This window comes from Phaethon aethereus (genome assembly GCF_964289735.1).
Source record: "Phaethon aethereus genome assembly, chromosome: 7".
Classification (NCBI taxonomy): domain Eukaryota; kingdom Metazoa; phylum Chordata; class Aves; order Phaethontiformes; family Phaethontidae; genus Phaethon; species Phaethon aethereus.
In genome coordinates this window covers 6,260,476-6,285,682 of record NC_138583.1, presented here as the reverse complement: position 1 = coordinate 6,285,682, position 25,207 = coordinate 6,260,476, and the positions used below count along the sequence as shown (strand labels likewise).

Sequence of the window (25,207 nt, the reverse complement as noted above, 5' to 3'; positions counted from 1 at the left end):
TCAGGTGTCCCTGGTAACCTAAAATATTATGTGATTGTATCTTAATTAATACTTTCAATGATTAAGTTAATATTGATGAAAACTACAGAGGCAAAGTTGAGTAGTCAGAGGGCTTGCTACTTGCTTACAATTCTATCAAACGTTTAAAATGGCATTGACAGTGCTACAGACTAACTGGAAAACAAACATAGCAAGAATGGAAGCACATCATCAGAAATTAGGAATACAACTGACGGGAAATTCTCCAGAGGAATCTTTCTTCTGTTGAATTTTGCCAGTTTATCAAAAGCAGAATATTCCATGGAAATAGAGCAAGTACAACAGATCTTCTGACAAGACACAGGCATATGCCCTGCCAGCTCTGCAAGGCAGCCTTAGAACCAAAATCTGAAAGTTTCAGATCTTCTGTTCCCAGTCCGTTCTGGGAAGAACTTGGAAGTACCAGTCCCCGAGTAGTCTTGCTCTACAAAAATTCTGTTCTTACAGCTCAGAGAGGCAGGTGTTCTCAGGATCACAATAACTAAGAAGCCAAACAGCCTAAGAACCTGGCAGCCTTACCTGGAGCTTCTTCAGATTTTGCATGCTCACTCATATGCAACAGCACTCTGGTTTCCCATTGGGATCTAGAATAATGTTTCATCTCTCATCTCAACAATATGGTCAGTTGGTCCACAGCTGTTCAGGAGTGGACAGGTATAAAACTGACAAAAATCTTGGCAATGTCAGTCAGCATCACCTAAGGCATCCCAAGGCATTTCATCTTGCTTTAATGTGTACACAGTTGAACACAGGTGGTGTTCAACTTGAGAGCCAAGAAATAAAAACTGTTTCCTAGCCAATCATAGCAAGAATCAAAAATGTCATTATGAACTTGCCTCCTTAAAAAATGGCTACAAACTGTCGCATTGCATTTCATGATTCCTTTACTTAGTCATTATTTGGTTTCATTTAGTTCACACTTTCTACTGGAACTCTGCAAAGTTTTCATCTATTTCTCTTCCTTATTATTGCAAACAGTAGACTGAAAACGTCATTATCAAACCAAAATGGTTCCTGTTGTGTGCATTTACTCACATAAACATCATACAATTGTCAATGTATACATTGTTAGTAAAGACATATTAATAATATAGTGTTCTCCTGCTACATTAATAAAAAAAAGTACTAATCAAGTTTCTAGAAAAGACATTTACCTTAGGCTCCAGTTTTGTTTTCCATTAACTGCTTCCAGCGTGCATGTAATTATTATATTTCTTACTTTCTCCTATTTATGTGGAATTCAAACTGATTATTATTCTTTATTTCTCCTACGAAGAGCTAAATATAGTCAGTAAGAGAACAGAGGGAGGGATTCCTTTACCAGTTATCTCCATTCACAGACTGATAATTCCTCCTATACAATATTAAGGTTTTGAAAAATTAAACATCACTACTTGATAGAAAAGATAATCCTAGATTATTCCTGAGTATAGCCCCTAGTTAAGTGGCTGGCTTATCCTTTCTTTCCATTTTTGTACAAATTTTCTTTAATTTTTGCTACTCATAATGAAACAATGGTTAAAAATAATTAGGGCAATCTAAGATAAAAAGGATTTTCCAATAGAGTAATTAGAATAATTTATTTAATGTATTCTACTAAGCATTGCAGCTGTCTGATTTGAAATATTTATTTTTCTTTACATACTCAAAACATAAAGAGGATGGACCAACTGGCAACACAGGCTTAGAAAACAACCGCAAGAAGCAATTCTTGAGAAAAGCTGACCCTGAAAGGAATTTTTTTTTAATTAATACGACAGTGAGGGTTGGGTCATGAATGCAATGACACAAAAAAATTAATTAATTAATATGACATGGCAATGTGCACTCATGGCCCAGAAAGCCAACCATATCCTGGGCTCCATCCAAAGCAGCCTGGCCAGCAGGTCGAGGGAGGGGATTCTGCCCCTCTGCTCCACTCTGGTGAGACCCCCCTGCAGTGCTGCATCCAGCTCTGGAGCCCTCAGCACAGGAGAGACATGGACCTGTTGGAGCGGGCTAGAGGAGGCCACAGCAACGATAAGAGGAATGGAACACCTCTCCTATGAGGACAGGCTGAGTGAGTTGGGGTTGTTCAGTCTGCAGGAGAGAAGGCTCTGGGGAGATCTTATAGCAGCCTTCCAGCACCTGACGGAGGCCTACAAGAAAGATGGAAAGGGACTTTTTACAAGGACATGCAGTAATAGAACAAGGGGTGATGGCTTTAAACTCAAAGAGGGTAGACTGAGATTACATAGAAGGAAGAAATTTTTCACTATGATGGTGGTGAGGCACTGGAACAAGTTGCCCAGAGAAGCTCTGGATGCCCCATCCCTGGAAGTGTTCAAGGCCACACTGGATGAGGCTTTGCGCAACCTGGTCTAGTGGAAGGTGTCCCTGCTAATGGCAGGGGGGGTGGAACTAGATGATCTGTAAGGTCCCTTCCAACCCAAACCATTCTATGATTCTATAATACTCTTCCTTTGTATTTTTAGTTAATAAAGAAAGAGTAGCACATCAGAACAGAGAAACAACAACTGGAAATAAATCCACTGAAATAGAAGTTAAAATAAAGAGGAAGTGCCAATAAATGCTGTTTATGACCACAAAGATCTGGTTTTGTTCTTTAAGCAGTGTTTTGATTTTCTTTTCAGAAACAAAAATGGAAATGCAGAATTCGGATTTAGATCCTCAGGTTTCCAGTCTCTTTTAAATCACTGTTTTAAGATACGTCTGAACAGTAAAGAGATAACATTAGAATTTCTTATGCAATAGTTTTATGATACAGTACTGATTTCATCAAGTGATCATAAGCTTTTTCACATAAAACTGTGTTCACTCATCATAAAAAAGATCAATAGAAGTTAGGCAAGAAATTAAGTTGAAAAGACAGTTGAGAACTATGCAGATATCTCCACTTCTATCAAAGAGAAGTCACCTCTGGTTCTATTAAGAACTGAAGCATCTCGCCAGGTTGCTGGTGTATAAATATCTTAAATCTGAGTAACTACAGAAAAAGCATTGGTTTTTAGCCACGCAATACACCTCACCACTCTGTCTGATGAAATTCATAGGCAGAGCCTTTAATCAACCACTTCCCAAATGATTTCTACATGGAATTCAAGGTGTCATTCTACCCTTTGTTTTACAAAGGGAAAACTACCACAGAACCTAACTTAGTAACTATTCTCCCTTTCACCACCTCAAGATTGCCAGAGATTATTCAAATTAAAGAAACTTTCTTTTTACTATGTTACTCTATGTAATTTTTTTGTCCTACCCTCATTGCCAGAGTACCTTTTTATCTTCCATTAGTAAATAATGGGATTGACTTCATGTTAAAAGAAGCTGGCAGGGACATCCAGGAAGTTGCACAGATCTTGGCATTTATTCAAATGTTTAGACTCTCAAACTCACATATTGAAGTCAGCAGGGACAGGTGGAGATCATCCAGTCCAACACACTGTCCAAAGCACAGCCTACTACAGCCATGTTCATTTGGGTGTTGGATGGGAACTGCGCCACCTCCCCAGGAAACCTGTTCCAGTGTCCAACCATCCTCACAGAAAAAAAAGAAAAAGTGCAGTTTCCTGTATTTCAGTTTGTGCCCATTGCCTCTTGTCCTGTCACTAGGAACCCCTCAGACATGTCCAGCTTTGTGTTCTTTACTCCCTCCCATCATATATTTGTACACACTGGTAAGATCCCCCTGAAGCCTTCTCTTCTCCAGGATGAGCAATCCCAGCTCTCTCAGCCTCTCCTTCCACGGTCAGCAAGTCAAAATCCTTAACCAGCTTCACAACCCTCCACTGGACTCCATCAGGTATAGCCACGTCTCCTTTGTGCTGGAAAGCCCAGCACCGGACACAGCGCTCCAGATGCATCTCACCAGAGCTCAGTGAAGGCAAAGGATCACCCCCTTGACGTGCTGGCTATGCTCTTCCTAATGGAGCGCTGGAGGCTGTTGGCTTTTGCCGCAAGAACACATTGCTGGGTCATGGCCAACTTGGTTTGGGGCTTGGCCCTTCCCTTTACCGAACTTCATGAGGTTCCTTGTCAGCCCTCTTCTTCTGCCTGTCCCTCTAAAGGGCAGCACAACCAGCTGGTGCATCAGCCATTCCTCCCAGCTCTGTACTCTCTGCAAGCCTGCTCACAGCACACTCTCCCATCATCCAGGGCATTAATGGGCTAAACAGTACTGGACCCAGTATTGACCCCAATGGTATACCACTAGCTACTGGCCTTCAGCTGGACTCTGTGCTGCTGATCACAACCCTTTTGAGCCCAGCGCTTTAGCCAGTTTTCAGCCTACCTCACTGTCGAATTACCTAGCCCATACTTCATCAGTTTGTGTTACAGGAAGCACTATGAGAAACCTGACTGAAGTCAAGTTAAACAACATCCAGCATGCCATCACACTGAACATGTGTTTAAAGATTCCACAGAGATATTTGGTGCGGTGTAAGTTACATACTTAGCAATTAGAAGTTTTTAAGAGAAAAATTTAAGGCATTTTGGATTTGTTAAAAAAAAATAATTCTTCTGTTAATAAGTTTTCTTCATTTGTCTGCAATATCAATATTCTATTAAGAGTTCCCTAAACTATCAATGACATCTTTTTATGATATTATATGTTTATTGTTAAATAGAGAAGTAGTAAATACCTTTTAATCTGAAACAGCATAAAATTTAGAAATTTATTTGGACAACAAAAATCAGCTGTCCTGATAAAAAAAACCACAATAAATGCGTTCTGAAACACCAGACTTCAGTAGTGTTCCTAGAAATGGCATACTAACATTTAGAAAATTGATCAGTCTCTAACGTCATCCAGAAAATAGGAAACTGGTCAAGAAAAACCTCATGTAATGACAACTATTTTCCATAAACTATTTTTTGAAAAGGTCTTTTAAATTCAAAAGCTTGGTAGACATTGAATTAACAAATACTTTAATATTTATCTGTAGTGCTTGTTTATTACCATAATCAAGGATTTATTTCATCTTGGAGAGAGAAAATGCTACTTTACTGAAGGTTCCCTGAAAAAAAATTAGTCTTCAGCAACCCAAGGTATTTCCAGTCCCGTCAGCTATACCAAATACAAGGTACTGCCTATTGTACCGAATCATGCTCTACAGAGCCATGAGCTGCTCATCATGCTACATCACTTCAGCACAAGCCTTAAGTTAAGATCCGATTAATCCTGAAATAGCTTGGCTCAGAACGATTAAATGAAAAACAGGGCTTAAGAATAGAAAATTTTTCATTATCTTTCTCTAGCTCACACGCAAAGATCCCAGTTTATTGCAAATTCTGTAAGACCATATATAATCAGGTAAATTTAACTGCAGCTAATTTTTCAACCGTAAGTCTATTTGAGGAATTCACTAGAATACTTTTATCTTTTAAGCACACTGAAAAAATCATCTTCCTGAACAGTTCATGTCCAATTTCCCTGTAAAACTAAATGTTTGACAAAACTTAACATTTAGAAAAATAAATAAAAAACACATACTGCATATAAAATGTAAGAAAACCCACTGAAGGAATGTTCAAAGTCAACTGAATTAAGTACTTGGCCAATGTCAACAACAGCATTATGAAAACCACATGTTTTCCTGCATAAATGGCAGCATAATATGCCATGTGGGCATAGCAATTTTACTGGCATACATCTTTTTTTTCTGAAAACAATAATACTTGATAAAGAGATTAAAAAAAACCCTAAATAAGAAAATTCTGAGTGATGCTTTCCACCCACACATCACACATTTAAATTTTTACAGTTTACATTTTGCTATACTTGACTTTGAAACTTCTCTGGAAGTGCAGTTTTTTTAAAAGTTTGAATATGAAGAGGACAGTAAAGTAAGAACATTTGAATCCCCTCCCCTCTTTTTTTTTTTTTTTTTTAACAAAAAGACATGAAAGAAGCTCTGTTTGTTCATGTTCCTATATAGAAATACAGAAAAAAGGATTTCAAGAAGTCAGTTAGCCCAACCACTTGCATGAATAACTAACAGTTATTCTGTTCTTGAAGACTTTTAACAGGGAATTTCTTCAAACTCTCGTTGGTCTAGTCTGCCAAGATTGGGCTCAGTTCTTCAGCCAGCAAGCAACTACACAGAACTTTTCAAGATAAATATTAGTCAAAGAAAGTGGAAGTACCCAAGAAGCACAAGTCAAACAGTCCTCTGTTCTTAGCTCCCTAGACTTCACCGGCAACAATTTGGAGCATCCAATACTAGAGTATATTATTGAACAAATAAGATATGTAACATAACTCTAAACAGTTGCCGTACTCTTTAACTGTGTCATATATGAGTATTTGGAATAATTTTCATTATATGGAGAAAGTTAGGAGACGCATCAAGCTAGATAAAGGTATAAAGCTGCATATGAAAATGCATTTCTTCAGTCATAGCTCTTAGATTCTTTAATTTATGACATGAATTATCGATTTTATAGATTCACAGTATCACGTAGCCACACAGACAATTTTACTGGAAGGTACAATTAAACCATGTTTTGGAGCTCTGTAAAAAGATGCACGTGCTTTAGCAGAACTGATAATGCCCTTCCAACAGTTTCAGTATCAGCAACAACAAAGGACAAACAATGCAAAAATGGTAAAATGCAAATATTTACACATGTATCTATACATGATCTGTGGACTGGTTGCAATACTTTTGATATCTAGCAAGAAAATATTTTGTGACAAAATTTTAACACACATCATTACAGTAGTTTTCTACAGAAGAGCAAGCAGTTGCTGGAAGCTACTGAGATGAGAAGGTTTAAGTTTTTAAGCCCTGAAAAATGTATTCATGAAGGAAATTATACATTCCAAAGACATTTTCAGCATACTATTAAAAATATTAATAATAAACTGCTTGCTACTCCCCCATTCGAAAACATAAATGCAAATTAGCCCCAAATTAATGAAACTTAAAAAGTGGCAAACACTAGGTTTCCCGAAATAACCCATGTTCTCTGAGGCCCATCTGACAAGAACAGATTAGGTGAACCTTAATTCACCTAGGTGAATGGAGAACATAAGCTTTACCATAAAGAGAGACAGCAGATATGAGAAGTGTCTGGAGCTTTTTCACAAGGTCAGTTATTTGTTTCATGCAGTGTGAATTTTCTCTGGTAGGAGTTACCATTTTGTGACCTAATTTCTTATTTATGGAGTACCAGTCTTTTCATACACATATTACCAACCATCAGCAATCCACTTTTCTACAGCTATAGCACAAATAATTAAGGGAAAATAGCCCCAAGAGATGCAAATATCTAACAAAGACAACCAGGCAATTATTTAAATTAAAAATATGAAACATTCCCTTTTTAAGCTGAACAAAATGTTTTCCTCAATCCGAAACAACTCTTCAGCAGGAATTCTTGCCATTTCCAGAACTAACAGAAATGTTCCCCCTGAGCACTCAAATGAAAAATCCCCTGCTCAGAGAAAGACCAAGTAGCTTAAATGCAAGATACACTGCACTACTGTGACGATAAACCGAAGTGTTTTGTCTTCCCTCTACCCAGGGAAGTGTTAAAAGTCTTCATCAGGAAACCATAACGTACAAGTAACATGGAAGTTTGAGGTATCTGTATGTTTGAAGTATCTATGGGTCCTTTCACTCTAAAAGAGTAAGAATGGCAATAAAATACTACACAAAACGTTATCAATCACTGGCAGTCTCTACACAGAGACAGTGGGTCAGACCTTAAGCTGTTGCGGAAGAATACGCAATACAAGGGTAAAGCAAGGCATTAGCATTCCACAGCACTCAAATTTATGAGTTGAGACAAAGGGTGAGGCCCAGAAGCATGCCATCAATAAATAAAGACTCCTGGTTTTCCATCCATTTTCTGGTTTTGAATTTCTAATGCTCAGGTTCCAGTAAGTGAACAACAGTTACAATTTGAAATCTAGACAGACACGACTGCACTAGTCCCAACTATCCACTTTCCACCTTTCCCACAGCTGGACCTTCGCCATGGTTAACAGAAGTCTCTATTTCCTTAGAGGGCTCAGCACAGCCCAGCTGAATCCCTGTCTCAGGTGTCCTCCTACATTCAGGGATCCTAGCTCCTCTGGTCTCATCCACACAGCATTTCAGTTTATGTGCTCAGATGAAAATATACCTCAAATCAAAACGTGTCTCATATCCAGAAGCTGTGAACACAAACCTGTGGTGAAGCAACAGGCTTCAGAGAAACTTCAGGGAACCCAAAGAGATAAAGCTCCAGCAGCTGCATTCCCAGTGAGATTCAAGTATGCCCTACATGCAATACAGGCGCTTGACCATCCACCACCAACTACTTCATCTCCCTTGCAGCATCGTTGCTGGAGTGGTCCAATGCTGTCTGCCGCAAAGGAGATGAGATGTACAGTCAGCCTCAGCTTGGCCTGCCCTTAGGCTACATGGATGGTCAGGGCCTGATTATCAGTACCCTAGATATGTAATACAAATACGTACAAAGTGGTCAACCTCAGTCCACTTCCTCATCTGCCCTCGAGGTAAAATGTATCATTAGTCTCCTCCCATTTTCATAAATGTCATTAAGCAGCAGAGCAGTGCCACACACATGGAATAGCTGTGGTACACAAAGGAGTAGCATCTGCCACCAACTGTGACACAAGAAGCACAGGGGCCTCCAGGACTAAATTACTGAGTTGCTGCCAGTTTGCACAGTTGCACATTTCCGTGAATTGTGTGTGAACTATTCTGTTAAATAATTTAAACAAGAAAAATTATTCTGTGGAACCGACACATTTTTCAAATCTTCATGAAGTTGGCTAATGTATTTAAAAATAACAAAAGAATATTACTTTTATAAATATGTTTTCAGATCTCCATGTTTCAGATTTTCCTTTGAAACTATTTTTAAAGATAGAAGTCTTGAAAACATGCAAAAACTTTGAAAATTACAATGGAAGTGCAAACTATTTCACTGACATGATTTGACTCGAAAACTTAGGTAATTTTAACAACATAAAAATCCATTTAAGAAACAGAAGGTTTTGAAATGCACAAGAAAGAATGAAATCACAACCTATCAAAAGGCATAAAGTATACTGGCCCAGGATATATGAGAGAGAGAGAGAGACAGAGAGAGAGAGAGACAGAGAGACAGAGAGAGAGAGACAGAGAGACAGAGAGAGAGAGAGAGAGAGAGAGAGAGAGACAGAGAGAGAGAGAGAGAGAGACAGAGAGAGAGAGAGAGAGAGAGACAGAGAGAGAGAGAGAGAGAGACAGAGAGAGAGAGAGAGAGACAGAGAGAGAGACAGAGAGAGAGAGAGAGACAGAGAGAGAGAGAGAGACAGAGAGAGAGAGAGAGACAGAGAGAGAGAGAGAGACAGAGAGAGAGAGAGAGAGACAGAGAGAGAGACAGAGAGAGAGAGAGAGAGACAGAGAGAGAGAGAGTGTGTGTCCACACACATCCAACCCATATCCAGAATAAGCTGAGAAACTAATAAAGCTCTCAAATATCAATAAAACAACATTCCAAAAGTAAGGAAACTTTAATTCAAGAAAGCATCATACCATCACTATATCTGACCTCTCTTTACCAACCTTTTTTCAGCCTTGTCTGAACAATCTAGCCAGTAATCTTTATTCAAATCCACACATGGGTGCAGAATAATTATTCAGACATACCCTCTCTATTTAATGAGGGCAGAGAAAGCAGTGCCTGCAATCATCCTAATTGCTGCTCACAACAGCCACTTCAACTCCCACTCAATCACAACTCTGTTATCCTTTTTGATCACCCAGATAAGTGCATATCCCTATTGTGACTGAGAGTAAAAGAAGAGAGAACCCAAGAAACATGGAGTTAGTACTGCTGCACTCAGTGTTCAATAGCTTCTCATTTTAAAGGATGAGCAGAGACAAGACAAGAGCTTGTCATTAGGAAAATGCAAGTGCTTATTACTAGAACAAAATGATTGCTGCTATGGATACATTATTATCCACACATCATAGTATAATTCTGCCACTGATAAGCTATCCAAATTCACAATAGTAATTCCTGTTACGTAATGTCCTGAAATGCAAACATATCCCTTAACAATATATGTCTATGAGTAAAATTCAGAGAGGATAACAATAGTACACAAATAATTCCAAAATACCAGAAGAAAAATCGCTGCCTTTCATAAGAATTATAAATATATTTGTAATTTACTGTATGTCTGAATTACTTTGCGAACAGAAAAAACTTACACCTTCTTGGAGAGAAAGTGCATCTTGATTAGCATAGAGAACATTTTGCTTAACTTTATATTGGATCACCTCACTGTGATACAGCTCTGTGAAAATCAGCCACTTACATAAAAGGCAGTATCTGCTGAAAAGGTATTTCTCAGCTTGCAGTAAAAACTCTAAATTATATCACTGGCACCAACAGGCCCTTGATTTCACTTGATGTCCTTAAGGCTTATTAGAGACTTGGAATACAAGAGGAAAAAATAAAAAAATTGTAGGAACCACAGAAGTTATATTCCTTACACTGTTTCAAACAGCTAGAGCTAAATCCTAAGTTCCTGTACATTTGTTTAGGCACTGAGGGCTAGTTTCAAAAACAAAAAAACAAAAAACAAAACAAACAAAAAAAACCAAAACAAAACAAAAAAATGATGCAGAAATTAAACAGAATTTAGGCACTCAAGTCCTTGGCAATGATCCTGTTAAAGCTAAAAGCTTACCAGGCAGGCCACATCCACCATCAGCACCAGACCCAGGGGCTTTAGAAAGACACTGGATGTTATCAGTGTTAGTGCAGATCATACAGCTGCTAGAGAAGGATTTGTGAAGGTGGCACTTACTGTGTGTGGTATCTCTGAAGCAGTGCAGTTCCCACCAGCAACACTCAAAGAAGGAAGCCTTAAGAAAACTAATCAAACCAATATACTAGCAAGAAATGACAGACATATCCAGAGAAAAATTCTCCAAGTAGCTGACTACTACAACTCTAAAGAGAGTGACTATAAAGAACTGAAATGACAGTGGGTAGGCTATGTTTTGTGATCCATACGCTATCAGGACAAAGACACGAGCAGAAGCATGCCCTTTGCGGACAGTGGGCAAGGAAAACCTTCTACTCTCACGTACAAGCTGTGGGACAGAGCCTCTATGCCTCGCTTTGGGCATAGGGCACAAATACACCATGAGAACATTCAGATAGGCTCACATGAAGTACTATATAGACTGTGCAATTGCTTGTGGAGTACAATGGTGTTCCCAAGGAAAGGAGGGGAATCACAATCTAGTCCTTAAATTGTACTATGTTAACAAATGGCTGGCATAATTTTTACAGCTCATTCAACTCACAGTCCTAGCTTATTAAAATTATTAATAGAAGAGCCCAGAAGACAGTGATAAATCAGCATTGTCACCTGGATCTATCATCTATTCTTCAGTGAGTTAGAGTTGTGAAATAAAGTAACTGACACCCAATAATCTTCTCATTGAAAAACTTACTTAATCCAGTCTCAATAATAGCCATAAACTATTCCTGGTGAGAGCTTTCCCACTGAGATCAATATTAATTGTATAAGCAGATCAAGAGCCCTAAAAGAAACTAAAAACTTTAAATTAATTCCTGGCATTTAACCCTAGTGTAACACCTCATACCTTTAAATCTTTTATATTTCTTCCTTTCTGCTTCCCTCCTTGTCTTTGCCACCTTACAGACACTGTGTTCTGCAGCAAATTATACGACAGTTTCCCGTTTTGCCATATTTAAAGAGCTGCTTCCTGACTTTCTCAAGTCAGTGAGCCGGGTTATGTATTCTTTTCTTTTAGTCTGTGTTATGTAAACTTAAAACCATGACTATTTCTGAAATAGAAAAGATAATCACAATTTTGTTTCAAAAGTCCAAGACCATTTGGCTTACAATCATGTAGTTTTACTCTTGCAAGACACAGAATTCCCCTAAAGCATTCTTAGGATAAACCCACAGTGACATTTTGGACTAATATGGGGTGCTATATGCCACATCGGCATCCTTCCACACACTCTAGCTACTACAGGTTGATGCCTTCCCTTTCTAAACTTTCAGTGATTTAACAGCAAACCTGATCCACCCTAGAACATATATCACAACAGACACCTGCTGCAAGAAGGTATCAAAGATTAACATTCCAAGCTAAACAGAGCTGAAGAAATCTCACATGTGTAAAGCACAACCAGAGAGGTTCAAGAATTATGCTGCATTCAACACAAGCTGCAGCTAAATTGTGAGTACAAACATGAAAGCATCTTTATCTGGTATAGGGACTGAAAGAGCAAATTAAATTCACAGGAAATTAAATAAATCAGCTGTAAATGCCACCCACCTTGATAAATAAAAAGGAAATACCAACAAGTACAATATCTGCGAAATGAAAAAACATCTGATATGCATTGATTATCTTAGTCCCTACACTTCATTATCCTAATGACAATAGGATAAGAAAGAGAAAACAATCTCATTAGCTAGTATGACTTGCAGAATAGAAAGGAATTTCAGCTTCCAAAAAAAGAAACAAATAGCTGTGTCATACAATTATCCTCTCAGTGTGCTTGATGAATCATCTTGAACTTAGATAAGTACAGTATGCCATATAGTATTCTTTTCCTGTGGAAACGTTTTCTAAGACTGTGTACCTATATCAATAGTATCTGAGTCTCCACTGTTTTATCATTTAACTGCCAGATATAAGAAGTGACAAATCCATTCTTTAAATCTAATTGTTATTTCTAAAACACAATCAAACTATATTCCTTTTCAAAACTTAACAGATGAATTGGCCTACAAGCATGCCAGACAACCAGGTTTCTGGATTTACTGAACAGTCCTAGCTTTCTAATGTAGCAATTAAAGTCATCTCTACACTTGCAACTTGGTGCTCTTACACAGATCAAATATAGTGGTATGAACACTCTATTTTAGAATTATATTAACAGATTAGTTACACTTTAACAAATTCTTATTTAAATTGTTGCATTCTACAGGAACATTTTAAAACTCCTGTCTAGGAAGTGAAATTATGAAGAAACTCTTGTTGCTAGCATATGAAGGTTTATGTCTATTCTGTACTACCGACAGGTCACAATAAGCATAAAATAACCTAAACTTGTGTATGTTGCATCTGTAATACAGCATTTTTGACAGACTGTATGGTAGAATATGATTCTTACTATTTCTGGAGATCTGTATTTAGCTTTTGCTTGGATTTATATAGAAAAATGTTCCTCTCAACTTTTTAAAGAGCATGTTGAAAAATACAGGTTAAACTCTAATTTACACTAACTATAGGTTAAATTCTAATACTAGAAACAAATTGTAATACACCTACCGAAATGATGTCTCCTTGGGTCCCCATTAAAGATGGAATTTGTTGGTTTTGGTCTTCTTTTGCAGCTTTAATATGACCTCTGGCCTCATTTAACTGCTTTTCCACAGATTCCCAATTATGCCAATTTTCACAAGCCCAATCTTCTGAGAATTTAGGAATTGGATTTATTCCATGTTTTTTTGTAAGTAATCAGTGATACTACTTGCCATCCTGCCGACTATACCAATTTGTCATGAATGGATAATTTAGGCCACTTACAGAATCACCGCCAAAGATATCAGAAAGCGAATGATTTTAATATAAATTTGTAGAGAGCGTAACTTAACAGAATCCGATGGCAAGGTTCACTCTATTACTTATTCAACAGGGATAAGGTATACAGAGAGGAAACCAAATTACAATTACACTGGAATGATTTACTCTTGTATCAAATCAAGTTAATGTGTATATTGAGGAAAGTAGGGGAGACCCTCCCATTGAGTCACGAGGTTCCGAGTGGACCAAAATCCACCCCTAGTTCCCGACTTGGTCAATGGTTTGTGACTAAGGCTAGGTAAAGAAAGTAAAGGAATGCCCTCCCGTTGAGTCACGAGGTTCAGAGTGGACCCCCTTGCTTTCTAAACTCCTTCTCAGAGAGGAGTCTAGGTGCGGCTGAATCCACTCCTAGTCCCAGACTTGGTCAACGGTTTATGACTAAAGGGATAGGGTATCGGGGATTCTGGTGTAGTGGTATATGTTCTGCTTGGTGTAACTTTAGGATGGCAAAAATCTAATGCAAAATAACAGCGATCAAATTCACTAATGATATCGAGATAAAAATCACAATACCGAATTATATAAAACTTAGCAGCATAATCAACTTAAACTTACTAAGATTCCTTAATCTCACACACATATAGGTGTAGAGGTAGAGAAAAGAGATAGATAGGTACAAAGGTACCTATTAAATATCCCCCTCGAATTCCGTCAAATACTCACATCGAATGCTTTGCGTCGCTCAACAGGTGTACAGTCAAGACTCTGAGCTGATCACAAACTTGAGGGATCACAGACTCTGAGAGGTGTCCCACTCAGAGGGAGGTGCTGGTCACAGCCCGCTGCGGTCCAGGAGAGCTCAAAGGGTCTCACTTGGGACCACTATTTATAGGACTGGGAGATGACTGACTTCAGCCATCAGTGAGTTTCCACAATCCAGGCAGGTGATTTCTCAAGTTTTAACACTACCACTGCCAGGACCGTCTGGAGATAATTGATTAGTTCTGTACCTTGTTTAGGTGATCGGTTCCTGATACACTCAGTGCCATTCTCCTCCTTGGCCACACAAGAGTGCTTGGCTCTCAACCACCAAACACTTTGTTCAGAGGCCAAGATTTGTCAGGCAACTTAGAGCAGCCCAGGTACAAGGCAAAGGCAGCAGGGGGGCATGCACCACCACAACACTAAAATAGGCTTTGAGAAAGACATTGAAAAAAGGAAAAAAAAGTCTGTTACCTACATTGTTTATGTATTCGGAAAGCAGGTCTTGGAGAGCTTGGCGGATAGCATTGCATTCAGCAATGATGCGTTCTCGATGAAAATCGCGCGTGCAAGAAGAATCAGCTAGCAAAGCCGCTCCACTGATAATAGCTTCCAGGCGTTTCTCTAGTGATGGCCTTATTTTCTCTTCATTTACTACAAGGGGATCCAGGATAATTAAATTCTGGAAAACATTAGGAGTACAGGTAAGAAAAAAGTCAGTCCAATTAAGTTGCTGCTTTATTTTCCTACTTGCATGAACTACTGTGATACTATGCTTCCAGGACTTACAGCTAGCCCTTTCCCCTTGAAGTATCTAAACTACTTTTGACCATGGCAGATTGTGTTTTCCCTACTGGAGCTATGCATACAGGTCATTTGCAGACAAAGCCAAGTTCTCTCTGCCATTCAGATCTTACTAGTTCTAAGCCAATACCCACGTTAGCAAATCCTACTGTCCTGGACCCAGTGCTAAGACGACAACAGAGCTTTCCAGCCAGAGCTGGTTCACACCTAAGCACCTCACAGAACAATTAGAACAAGATCACATCTACCTGCAGGCCATGTTGACATCTTCTGACTACACCTGCCTTGTCTCTGATTCCTTCCTCTGTTTCCTGCTTTTGCTGCATGAGATTCAAGATTTTCATCCTTGGCTTCAGTCTGCACCTGTATCTGGTATTTCTTCTTCTACAAGGCATTTCAATTCTCCTGGAAACAGAAATGCTATTTGCCTACCTATACCAATATGCATGCATTCTTATCACTGCAATATCTGTTTGGTCTATCAACCTTCACAATATCCTACTCTACAACGGAAAACTATCAACCTCATTTTATAAACAAAGAACTGAGGCCCAGACTGCCAGGATCATGGCCAGAGAGAAGGTATGTCGTAAAACAGGCAACTGCATGCCATCTTCCCTAGTTCTCAGCCAGCATTGTTTCCCCAATTTGAGTTTTGTCAGTGTGGTTGTAAAAAAAGTATTTCTTCTTTCAAACTCTTTCCCATGTCTGTCTATACTTCTTGAGGGTCACCTGTCTTCCTTATCCTCCCACACAGTGGGCATGTCTTGTATATTTATCTTGTAAATTCTTAAAAAGATGAAATATATCTTATATTAAGCTTGTAATGTCTATGTACAATTATGAAATTGTATATGAATTTATTACAGCAAGACTCCATGTTTTATCTAAGATTCTCAGACCAGAGTCTCAGCTTTGCATGAAAGAGGGGTCCAACACCTCCAAAATTTAGACTTTTAGAGATCAGGAGGACCTTGGGATTTAACACAAAAACAGCAGTGCTAGCTCACAGCTGAGAACGTTAAATCAGATTACACAGTCTAGTTCTGCTGGCTTTTAGTCTAACACAATCCTATACTGTGGCAGAAAGTCACTGCAGCTACCTTTAATGGGCTGAATATGGGTCAAGATCAAAATAATAGCTTTTGTTCAACAGTTGTTTTCTCAAAGGACATAGATACAAGTGTCCTCTTGCTATTCACTAGCTAGGGTAAACAAAAGCAGACAAGTGTTTTGGCATGATAAAATTAATTACATTGTGTGTCAAGCAAATATTCTAAAGAGAAAGAAAAGGAGAGGTGGTATTTTCATGAAATGTGAAAGTAAGTCTATTTGAGCGTCAGCATTTAAAGAAATTTAAACTAGTAATTTTAAATCTAACTGAACATCTGAAACAGTGCCATTATGGTCCAGATCACCAAGCCTATATTTCAGATAAAACCATTCACCTGTTACATCCGTATGTGGTTCCAAGCTCTCAGAAGAAATACTAAACAAGAAAACTATGCCACATACCCTTAAGTGGAATTTCAGTCAGGTAGATCAGAACTTATCTGTGCTTATCCAGTATCTGCCAGTCTACCTTTAAGCTGGAGAATTTTAATTATTTTTTCAATTTAGATTTAATATCACAATTTCAGGTACTCTCTAGCTTAGGCAATTCTAAAAGCAGCGAAAGTGTTTCATTAGAACATCATAAGATAAAAGCCTAAACAGCTAGGAAGGGGGACTTAAGTCACCTTGAAATTTTCTTGTTGGTTATTATTAACATTCTCTATATTATCATAGCTATCCTCCCATCTTTTCTGAAATATACAAGAATTGTTTTGAGACAGCTGGGAAATTCTCCAGCAAAACTGGGGGGGGGATCAAAGTTCATAATTCAAATATTTCCAAAGGACACTAGTGCAGGTTCTTTCTGCATTACTGTGTCATTCAGATGGAAGCTTGTATTTCCCAACTTACAGGATCAGTGTAGATTTCTAAACGTTCCACCTCCACTGCTCTTCTGTTTCCCTGAAGCCCTCTATCTCATTTAAAAGCATTCTAGTTATTAAAGTACTCTCAGCACTTCACCCCACACTTACTACCTATTAGCATACATAAATTCAGTGGACAATGACCTTTCTTAAACAACCTCTGTAAGTCTTCTAGAGCCTAAAGTTCTAAGATCATGTTATGCTTTGTACCAGAAACTGGGACTACATGAACTCTAGTCCTCAAATTTCCACAGACAATGACTAGAAAGAAAAGGTGCTAATGAATTTCTGTCTGTCTCCACATTTTCTGTGTTAAATTTGGGGATTTTCATACTACTGCAGAGTACTGCAAAAAATCAGGCCAGCACTAGTGCTAGTGCAATTTTCTGTTGTCTATTCTGAGAGTCTATAAAAAGTCTAAAACTAAGTGTATGGACTTGTTTCAGCAAGTGACAGGATAGACCATTAAAATGGTCTATGCAGCAGACAAGGTCTTACCCAGCAAATATAACCTTAGATTAAGTAAAAGTATTAGCTATATATTTCCAAGCTCCTGGATTTTCACAAACCAGTGTTCACCTATCCAGATACACATAATATACTGAAAAGGAGTTTATGTGCAAGCAAGAGGGAAAGAGCTTAAAAACACAGCTATTTGTATATCCATAAAAGCAACATATTAACCCATTTATATCTCTTAACTATTTCCTAATTGAAAGATGTAAAAAAAATATGTTGATTATAGAAATATTAATCTCCCATGCAACTTTAGAAGCAAAGCCAAACTGGGATGGAACCATAATTTGCCCACTAACAAGACAGAGCAAAGGAAACAGACAGTCCACTGCTTTCATCCTCTTTTGCAGAAGTAGAGAAGTTGGAGCCAGCTAAGGACACTTAGAAAAAAATCCAACTTTTGCCCTGTCCAAGAAAGAGAGAAGAAAGGATGAAATTTTGCCAGGGCCTGGCAGATCCTGCCACAACGGCTAAAATCCAAAGAAAAGAACAAGGGCTCAGACAGAATAAAAATGGCTTGCTCTCCTACTCTGAAATATCTCCATATACCCTGACCTCTTGCTGGCAGCGGATGGAGCCAGACTGGCTCTCCCAGGCAACAGCACAGGAAGCCATTTTGCTTTTGCAGGCAACCTCTTAATTGCCAATGCCTAGAGCCAGGTACGATAGGAGCAGTAATCCAGCTCTTAACGTTGTCATCAGAAGCCTTCCTATTGCAATTAAAACATTAAGACTCCTGTGTCCTTTCCTATAGTAGCTATTTCCACAGAAGGAAGAAAACGTAACTGAAGACGCTTTTCTGAAGGTTGAAGGCAATAAGATACCACTTGTTCACAAGGATAACTTAGAGACACATTAAGAGTATTACTACAGGCCATCCATTTTTTCCTCGTCTCTTTGCTGAGCTTCCTTACATGAGAGACATTATGGCCAAACGCAAAGGAAAACTGCACCCAATTTACCTGGAGGCAAGCTAAGTTGCTACATGTCTCAAACACAATATGCATTGCAGGAAATTAAGGAAATGCAGTACAGAAAATGGTAAGTGGTAAGGAATGCCATTAAGGACTCTGAAATGCAGGGGAAATTAATCCCTTTCAGCTGTCACTTCTCTAAGAAAGAATGCATAACTTTACAAGCAGAATCAAAACAGTTCTCAGCAGTAGGAACTGTGTTTTCCTGCATAACAAGTGTTTAATGACTGCATTATCTAGGTCCTCATTACTTTCGGCATATCCAATGACACAGCAAAATTGAAAATTAAAAAGCTTTGACTTTAGTAGCTAGCATATTAATACAGATTTGGAAAACTGCACAAAACTAGTCATCAATGTTTAAATATTTACCTTTTTTAAGAAATATAATTAACTTATACCCGACAGATAATCTCAGGCTAATTTTATATATGAAAGACTCATCCAGGATGATCTTCTAAGAATGACAAGGGAAGGCATTCTAAGATAGCCGATATCCAGAGGTCAGGACATTCACTTATGATGTGCAAGACAGGTTTATTTTTGTTAGAGACTTCAAACTATCTCCCTCATTCACATTACAGTCCTTAATACCAAAGTGTTCTGTGGTACCTCACCTCTGCTGGAGTTGTGCCACTTAGTCACTATTCACTGGAGCAGCAACTTCACTGTTGCACTCCTATATCTCAGGTAAGCACGCTCAACACTATGCTATACATACAATGTCCATCATAATGTAAAACACACCTGCCAAGTAGAATATTCAAGTGTTACTACAGAAGCAGCTTCATTGATTGTGGAAGACTAAGACGCACATGAAGGCTACAGCCTATTAGCCATTTAGCTAGCAAAACAACTGCCTTCAGATCTCAGATGAAACAGGAGCAGCAGTGTCTTCCTTTAGGAGATGGTTTGTAGAAAGTTGATGCAAAGATGGACAAATAGCACTGGCAAAAAAGCTACTACAGTTCAGCTCTAAATAAAAGAAAAAACAAACTAGGCAATAATAATCAGGAAAATATGACTTCAGATTCTGCCCACAGATTAAATTCTTCAAGCAATTTGATCAAATATTTATGATCAGTAGATCTACACAGAAAAGATGATCCAATTTCCAACCAATCAGAAGACACCAAATACGCAACAAGCAGTTTTGCAGCTTTGTTTTAACAGGGCTAAACAGTGGCCAGCTACACTAGCTCTTAAAGATAAGCAAGCACTTAGAATAGTTAGATCATTATTTTCTCCCTCGTTTACCTTCTGATTCGTGAAAAAGAGAGAACATGGGTATCCAGAAACCTGGCTATATTTCCTGACATTTTGCACTGATTTACAGTATTTTGACATCTCACATGTAATTGCTCTGCGAGATAGCCACGGTCATTAAAGGACCACATATCAGATGAATATGCTGACAAGAGAGTCAGACACGCAAGGCCTGTATCGTTTTGTGAGAAATCTCTTTACATTCAGAGGATGCAAGACCAGTAAAAGGCATTAGATAACCTGCACCTACACACTCTTTTTTAACGCAGATCTTAATATGCAATAAAATTTGTAATGGTACAATTTTGTGTTTATTTATGAATGACATGATAGTTACATGGAGCCTTTAAGAGGAATTCTTGATAATCTACTGATTTAAGAGTTAGCTGCTCTGATTTTACTGATGGTTAACTCACCTATAAATCTGTAATAACTTACACACTGCCAGCACTGGCACAGGAATGACATTGCAAAATACCTAGATACTAGATTGTTGGGTAAGCTCCGTGATACATTTCTACACTATAAACATTTAATGAGATTTGTTCCCAACAGACTATTTACTACATCAATCTATTTCATGGCACTGTATTTGCAACAGGAAGCTAGAGCAAAGGTTATTTCAGGTCCTTAGCCAATAGAACTTTCTGTAAAAAAAGAAAAGCGCAACTGTCTAACTCATAAAATAATTTTAAGAAGTTAAATGCTCTATAAATTGGGCTTTATCTAACTCACACAGCTTCAATTCCCATTTGTGTTACCTAGGTAAAACTATATTTAAAACTCCATAAACAAATGGCTTTTTATAAGTCAGACTTCTATGTTCCTGTTTCCAAATAAAAACTGATTCAATCCAGAAGAGAATTTTTTCAACTTTGTGATTTTCACTATTCTTACATCTTAAAACAATAATAAATTTAATTACACTTTTAAAAAAACATTAAAATGTTACGGCTCACATACAGTCAAGATTAATTCATCTACAATCAAAAGATGCAATCCTTTTGCCAAATTTTGTTTAAAAAATTGGTGAGTAAAACTGGTAAATAATAGCTCTCATTTAAAGTATATAATTTGTCATTCGGAGTTTCATTGTAACAAACCATGTATTATTCTTAAATGTTTCTTTTTTTGTCCATTTATTAATAAAATAGATTAGAAACTATAATTTTTAAACCCTGTGTGAGAAGGAAAGGATGAAGGCATGTAACATACACTTGTAGCCTGTTCCTTTGGAGGGGGCGGTGGGGGAGAACCTGTCAGAATCAAACTTTGAGCATGACTGAGAGCTTTGATCAATAAACTGCCAGTATAAGCTTTGTGTCATAGATGGGTTTCAATGTATTTCTCTAGCCTTTCATTGAAAATTTTAGACAAAATCTATTACCATCCATCATAACACCAATTCTCCTGAAAATGTATCAAAAATATTGGAGTTCCAAAGCTGAGATCTGATAAGTCCAAGAATTTACAACCAAAAAGCCCCATACTTGCAAATGCGTTTAGAAACTTTCACCCCTTTTGGTGATCTGGGCCCCCATCAGTTACAGCAGATGAAGAGCACGTAATCTCTTCTACAAGAAGTATTTTACCATTTTTGGCAGGACAATGGAAAAAAACACTGGTAAGACCCAGAGCAGCCATGAAAAAAAGGGAAAGCTCCACACAAAGCTTAGGATCAGGTCGGGAGTAGAGAAAAAACTTTCTCCAAGTATTTGGTTAAATAATGGAAGCAGAAATGCACAATTGGTGAAAACATATTGGTTATGTCACTTTAATGATAAGCAGAAAACATAATCAGGTTTCTAAATCCTTCAATTATATTAATTATGTAATGATCCCAATGATAAGTTTTGGAGTAAAGGACTTTAACTTGCATTGTACTAGTTCAAATGCAGTCAAGGTAGCAGTAATCACCATCATCTGATAATAATAATGTGATAATCACTGTTATTTGTAAACTAAACTCATGGGTTCTGCCCACTTATTCAAGGATGTGTCTGTCTCCACCATTAATAATATACTTGGAGCTAATTCTTGCCTGCTCTTTGAAGGAAGTCAAATACTGCAGTTACACGAAGACTTAATTCCAAATTCTTTTGAAGGAAGTGATCCCTCCCAATGAAATAATTTAGAGTGATACTATTTAGACTAGGATTAAGCACAGCATCAGTTTCTAATGCCTTTAGGTCCATCACTTAGGATAGCAGTAGTTAATTTTCTAAAAAAGGAAACAAACTATTTTTCAAAAAACCTTGCAGTCTCACAGGTTTGCAGGTTTACATACCTCAAGCTCATCAAGTGCACTTCCAAGAGTAGCTGTGCAAGATGTAGGTTGTCCCATTTTATTTCCAACTCCTTGGGAAGCATTAGAAATTACATTGAGAGCATTCTGTATTTCATTGCAAATTGAATCCTTGCTGGCTGTAAGGGATGCAACATCTGAATGTTCCAAGCAAGCTGAACATATTGAATGTAGGAGAGAGGAATTTTCCTTCAGGGATGCACGTGCTGCAGCAATTTCATCTCGCTGGTTGCTAGATTTCAAATCCTGTCAGCAAAAGAACATGCTGTTTTATTTCCAAAAGCACTTCAAAGCTGACAAGTAATGTATAAACAATTTCTTTCTATCTCTACTCTGTTTAAGGAAACATCAAGTTAAATTTGTCAAAGATGTGAAAATGGGCTACAACAGTACTTACAACTGAATCATTTTTATCTCAGGAGAAATGAACAAAGTCTGTGTAAAACCACCTCAATTTTTATTGTGTCTTATAACCAGCACCATGTACTGTCCACATTTTGCTTGGTTTTAAGCACAGTTTTGCTATGAGCACGCTGGCCTGGAAATCAGGTCTTTCCTCCCAGACATGTCTTTCTTCAAAAGCAATAGAGAAGGACAGAGGTGCAGACAGGATTAAGCAGGGAATTCTGTGATTGTTGCACCTAAACAAAATTTCCCATGTTTGCTTCCCTGCCCCATCAGCATATATCTGGAGCACACTGCAGAAAGGAGCAGCAGGTCAGAGAGGAGAATCCTGTACTTCTGGGAAATGGGAAGCATGGAAGGTTTGGAAATTAAAAAAGTGCTTTTGAGAAGCCATCTCTGTGAAGTGCCACTGCCTGTTTCTCCTCTCTCCCTGCTATGCGCACACTTAAAGCACTAGGGGATCTTACCACACTCATTTTGTTCCTCCCTTCACCACCCAGATGTTCTCCAAACCGTGCTGCCTCCTGCGAGCCCAGACAACAAGTAACACAGCTCAAAAGAGCTACCAAGTCAGTTTAAACTGTTTCTAGGAATCAAGCTCAAGAGCTGTTATTTGGACAGATGAAAGTTACAGACATTGGTGCAGTCATACAGGCAACATCAGGATTGTAAGGAACCTCCCGTCACATCCGACTTTACTCATTCTCCCCGCTCTCCTTCTGCATTTTCTCCCTTTGGAAAAAACCTAATAGATATTTGCAAAATGGCTTGGGTAAAGGAGACAGTTAAATTCTGTGGAAAAATAAAAAAGGAAGGGAACACAGCACATCAGAACAAAAAAAGCCTGTGGCACCAGCTTCAAACAATGAGAAGAGGCACAAGGAAGAATGAACAACAAAGTGCATACAAAGCTGCTCGCAGCCTGCTCTAAAGCAAGCTGAAGTCTAATTATTTTCTTTTGCATTGCATCAGGCTCTATATGCATTATTTACAACAGCATCACAGTATCCACTTCTCACTGTATAAAGTTTATAAGTTTATGGCTGAAGAAAAGAGCATCCAATATTAAATGAACTTGTCCTATGCTTTTAAAATCTCATTTACTGCAAGATACGCATTGGACATTGCATCTTACTTCCGCAGGCTAACTTGGAAATCTCAGGGATACAATAAAAAGCAAGCAAACAAAAAAAAAAAAAAACAAACACCCCACCACAAATGAGGGAGGGAGAGCGCCCCGAAGAGAGGGAGGAGAGGGGAGGTGGAGCCTTAAACAGAAGCAGACAATTGTTTCACCAACTGATCATCTGAATTAGAAAACGGAGTTATTTTCTTGGGCATATTAATACTTTTACATTTTAAATAAACCAATATATAAATGAATCACCACCGTGCAGGAATGACTTCATTGCTCAGTGTGCGCAAATCAAAACACTCTGCACCTCCAACCTTGGTAATTTATCCAGTGCACTCTCAGCAAAAAGTGTTATTTCTTTTTAAGCACAGACTCTTGTTCTAATGAGTGAATCTACGTTTCCTACAAATAACCAAAAATACAACAGAATGCCCTCTTTCCTCCTATGCTGCAAGGAAGATACAGAGCTAGAGATACCATGGGAAGTCAATGCAACACTTCAGTCTAGCTGACTTCTATTCTTAACCATTTCTTGCTTTGCTGCATCATATGCAAACAATCAAACTTAGAAGTCCTTCCAAATTACTTTTTCCCTCTAAAACAGTACCGTCTAACTAGGAACAAGGGGTTCATAAGAAATCCAAAACTGGCAAGCCAGTAGCACAAAACCAGTAACAACAAACTCAATAACATGCCATCCAAAAACGTCGGGAAACAATCAAAAAAAGTAAAAAAACCCAAGTGTTAGTGTTTTTAAAACACATAATGTTTTGTTTCACACAATATTGCATAAAGTTTCAAAATAATGGTATTGGTAAATCCACCTTTAGAGCCTCCCTTTTGTCCAATAACACTTTAAAAAAACCCCTAATGCTTAGACCCTTGAAATTCATCACTACTTTGTTGTTCAGTAGTGAGCCTTGGACAGCCCCAAAAGAAACTGTAGGGCCACTGTTCTTTTCCACCTTGATGAAGAATTAATTCCTCAAGATTTTTCATGTTGATAATCTGAGTTTGGTCTTCCACAAAAATGGGAAAAAAAACCCTACAATTGAGTGATTTCTCTGTAAAATCTTTGCATATGTGGATTATCAGAATAATGTAACTAGTTCTCTAAAGAAGGAAGTTAGCCTCTACAAACAGATTGTTAAGCCACAGTCCGTAAACTTTTTCCACTGGAGAGAAAAATACAGAAACTGTCTGATTCCTATTTTCTTGTCAAAGAGAATATACCGCTAGGAAATACATGAAAGCAACACTTTCAAGAACATACCACTAGGAAACACAAGCAAGCAATACAGTTTCTTTTCAGTTATCCTTTGATAGATCTCACTTCAGAACTACATTCTCCTATGAACTATCAAACCATCACAGTTCTAAACAATCTGATGGGCACTGTGCTAAATTTGAATTAATTGCACACTTTTAGACAA

General features: G+C 38.1%; 1 protein-coding gene across 1 annotated transcript in view; it reads right to left on the bottom strand.

Annotated features, from left to right (window-relative positions):
* The window catches only part of CTNNA3 (catenin alpha 3), a gene marked incomplete at its 3' end in the record, with an annotated part of 517,670 nt that overhangs the window by 389,277 nt on the left and 103,186 nt on the right, over positions 1-25,207 (bottom strand). Inside the window, exons 5-6 of the mRNA XM_082002095.1 lie at positions 22,217-22,480; positions 14,869-15,072 (exon numbers count right to left, since the gene is read on the bottom strand). Coding sequence (XP_081858221.1) covers positions 14,869-15,072; positions 22,217-22,480 — 468 coding nt within the window. The remainder of the gene's footprint in view (positions 1-14,868; positions 15,073-22,216; positions 22,481-25,207) is intronic.